The sequence below is a fragment of the Quercus robur genome, chromosome 10, assembly GCF_932294415.1.
Source record: "Quercus robur chromosome 10, dhQueRobu3.1, whole genome shotgun sequence".
In the NCBI taxonomy this organism is placed as follows: Eukaryota; Viridiplantae; Streptophyta; class Magnoliopsida; order Fagales; family Fagaceae; genus Quercus; species Quercus robur.
In genome coordinates, this window is record NC_065543.1 from 9,880,335 (window position 1) to 9,883,453 (window position 3,119).

Genomic DNA, 3,119 nt, shown 5'->3' on the forward strand with positions numbered 1-3,119 from the left:
AGTACTGGTCGGTACTGCTCGAAATTAGCCGGTATGGTTGGTATGGCCAGTATTTAAACTGGTACGAAACGTTGGTGTTTCGATATTAATATCCGTATCAGTACGATACATATCGATCGGTACTAGTACGGTATCGACCACCTTGAATATAACTCCAACTATTTAAATACAACCAAAGCAACGTTTAAAAACCAAAAAAAATACCCACTTTAAAAAGGATCCACTTTTCCAAAACTTATGGTGACAATAATCATACTCATAAAAATTAGGACACTAGTAACAAAATGCAATTCTTTTTTTTTTTTTTATGAACAAGAAATTTTATTCACAAGATAAAGGAACTACAAAGAGGAAAAAAGAGCCTCATCCGTAATGATAAGCTCAAAACAGGAAGGGCTGAAACCTACATCGAAAGAACCAAAAATATTATTCACAAATGACCACTTAGCTAGAGAATGAGCTGCTTTATTTGCCCCCGTAGGGATCCAGGCGACATGATAGCCAGGAATAAGTGACAACAAGTTGAGAATTTCATTGCATAAACCTCTAATTCTCCAGGAACCTGATTACGTACAACTCAATTCCAACAATTATCTACTCCACTTACCAATTTCTTAACTAATAAACAAGCTAATTCCCTACAAACATGAACTAGCTAATAAATAATTTATTAATATTTTTTCCCAAAAAATTAATATGCATTTAAAAATAAAAATAAATCTTTCAAATACCATATTGTTAGCCGCAACAATACCAATCTCATTGGCATTGTAAGATTTATTTTAAAATTTTAAAATATTTTGAATTTTCAAAACAAACCTTAAAAAATAATTTTTCATTAGTATTTCCTTTGGTCTATTAGAGTTTGTCACATAAATAACTTACCAGTGTCTTAACTGATACCTATAAATATGCTAATTCCCTACAAACATGAAAAATTATTATGCATTTAAAAATAAAAATAAATCTTTCAAATACCGTATTGTTAGCCACAACAACACCAATGAGAATAAATTTTCTAAAGTGTTATGTATGTTAATTTAGACAATTCAATTTCAATTGGTGTTGTAAAAATCTTTTAAAATTTAAAAAAATTTGAATTTTTAGAACAAGCCAAGAAAAATAATTTTTCATTAGAAATTTAGTATTTATTCTTTAAATGCAAAAAATTAGCTAAAAAAATTAAAACTTCTATCTACTAAAACAAATTGAATATGGTTATTTTATATCCTAGGAACTCATTCACAAAAAAGATATGTATAATGTTAGTGAAGCAGCTAATTGGGATGTGTATTTGGGATGATTGAACAATGCCTACTCAGCTACTCGATTTGTGGATGAATTAATTAACATGCAATATGATTTCAAATGTCTTATACAATTAATGTAGATAAATTATAAATTGTATTTATAAGTTTGGAATTATTTTGATTATCCCATAAAGTTTAAACAAAAAAAAAAATCATTATTATTACTATTATTATTTTTTTGCATTCCTTTTCATGATTGAATTGGACACTAGCATTATTGGGTGTGTGACTGTGACATTTTTTTTTTTTTTAGGTATCTCAAAAAAAAAAGAAAAAAAAAAAGAGAGAGATAGTATTCTCTACAAAAAAATGCTCTCTACTGAAAGCTCTCGCTCACTCATGCTCTCTACGGAAGAGCAAGAGGAACTCTCACACAGCAACAAAAAGGTTAAAAATGTTGGCCATGCAGGATTTCAATCCATGACATTTAAGGATAGGCTAATGGGCAAAGTTCCTGGAGCTTATACTCAGGCTTTTAGTTTCGAAGACCTCATGGAGGATGATATAGAATCGGATGACGAAGTGGAAGCGCTCCGAGAAGGTTTGGTAGCAATGAAATTTTCTAAGGATCTCAAACATGAAATGCGCAGCCCCTGGACCCGTGCTCTCATTGTAAAGGTTTACGGTAGGTCTGTGGGTTTTAATTTCATCCATAACAAGCTCCTATCAATGTGGAAGCCTGCTGGGAGGCTTGACTGCATAGGATTAGGACATGGGTTCTTTCTCACTCGTCTGTCACTCAAGGAGGACTACGAAAATATCCTCAGAAAGGGACCATGGTTTATTGGAGGGCATTTTTTATCCATTAGACCATGGGAGCCAAATTTTCATCCGGCAACGGCAAATGTCTCCTCGGTGGCAGTATGGATTAGACTGAATGAGTTACCTATTGAGTATTACAATGCGAAAGCTTTGCATCAGACTGGCAAGTCAATTGGCAATGTTCTTAGAGTAGACACACATACAGCCACTGAAACTAAAGGAAAGTTTGCCAAACTCTGTGTGCAGATAGATGTCAATAAACCTCTGATTACAGCCATTTTGATAGGGAAATTTGAACAACCTGTTTGATCTGAGGGTATTCAAAAGATTTTTTTTGGGTGTGGAAGAGTGGGGCGTCAAAAGAACCACTGCCCGTACACTATCCGGCATGAAGTTTCAGTTGAAAGAGCGGAGACGATGCCTGAAGGGAGCATGCCTTCATCTCCATGCAAGGCACATGCACTTGACAAAGCCAAGAAAGGACAAGGCAGCAATGAGAGTGTGAATGAGAGTGAAATTGAGGAAAGCTCAGAAGGTACGTACGGCCTGTGGATTGTAGTGGCTTGTAAGCGCAATGGGACAAGGAATCAGGTAGCTGGTAGGTCCCCCATGGACCAGTTGCGTGATCAACTTTGGCGTGGTCCTATGACGAGTTTGTCAAAAGCCTTTTCAAGATTAATCTTAATGGCCATGTAACCCACCCTTCCTTTCTTTCTACTAAGGGTATGAATGATTTCCTGCACTACAATCACATTATCAATACCTTTTCTTCCCGGGACAAAGGCTGTTTGGAGGGGAGCGATAATCTTGTCCAAAAACGGTCTAAGTCTAGCGACAATAATCTTTGTAATGATCTTATACACGGTGTTGCATAAACTAATGGGCCTATAGTTATTCAATGTCTCAGGGCTTTGAATTTTTGGAATTAAAGCAATAAGAGTTCTATTCAAGTAATCCGGCACAGCCTTATCCTCAAACACCTTCTTTACAACATCAACTACTGATTTGCCCACAATCAACCAAAATCTATGGAAAAAACCAGCATGC

At 35.2% G+C, this 3,119-nt stretch overlaps 1 protein-coding gene across 1 annotated transcript; it reads left to right on the plus strand.

The window, feature by feature from the left end:
* The first annotated feature begins 1,619 nt into the window (after positions 1 to 1,619).
* On the plus strand, positions 1,620 to 2,381 carry LOC126703815 (uncharacterized). The gene has a single exon (XM_050402886.1). It carries the CDS (start codon positions 1,620 to 1,622, stop codon positions 2,379 to 2,381), a length of 762 nt encoding a protein of 253 aa, XP_050258843.1.
* The last annotated feature ends 738 nt before the right edge of the window (positions 2,382 to 3,119 follow it).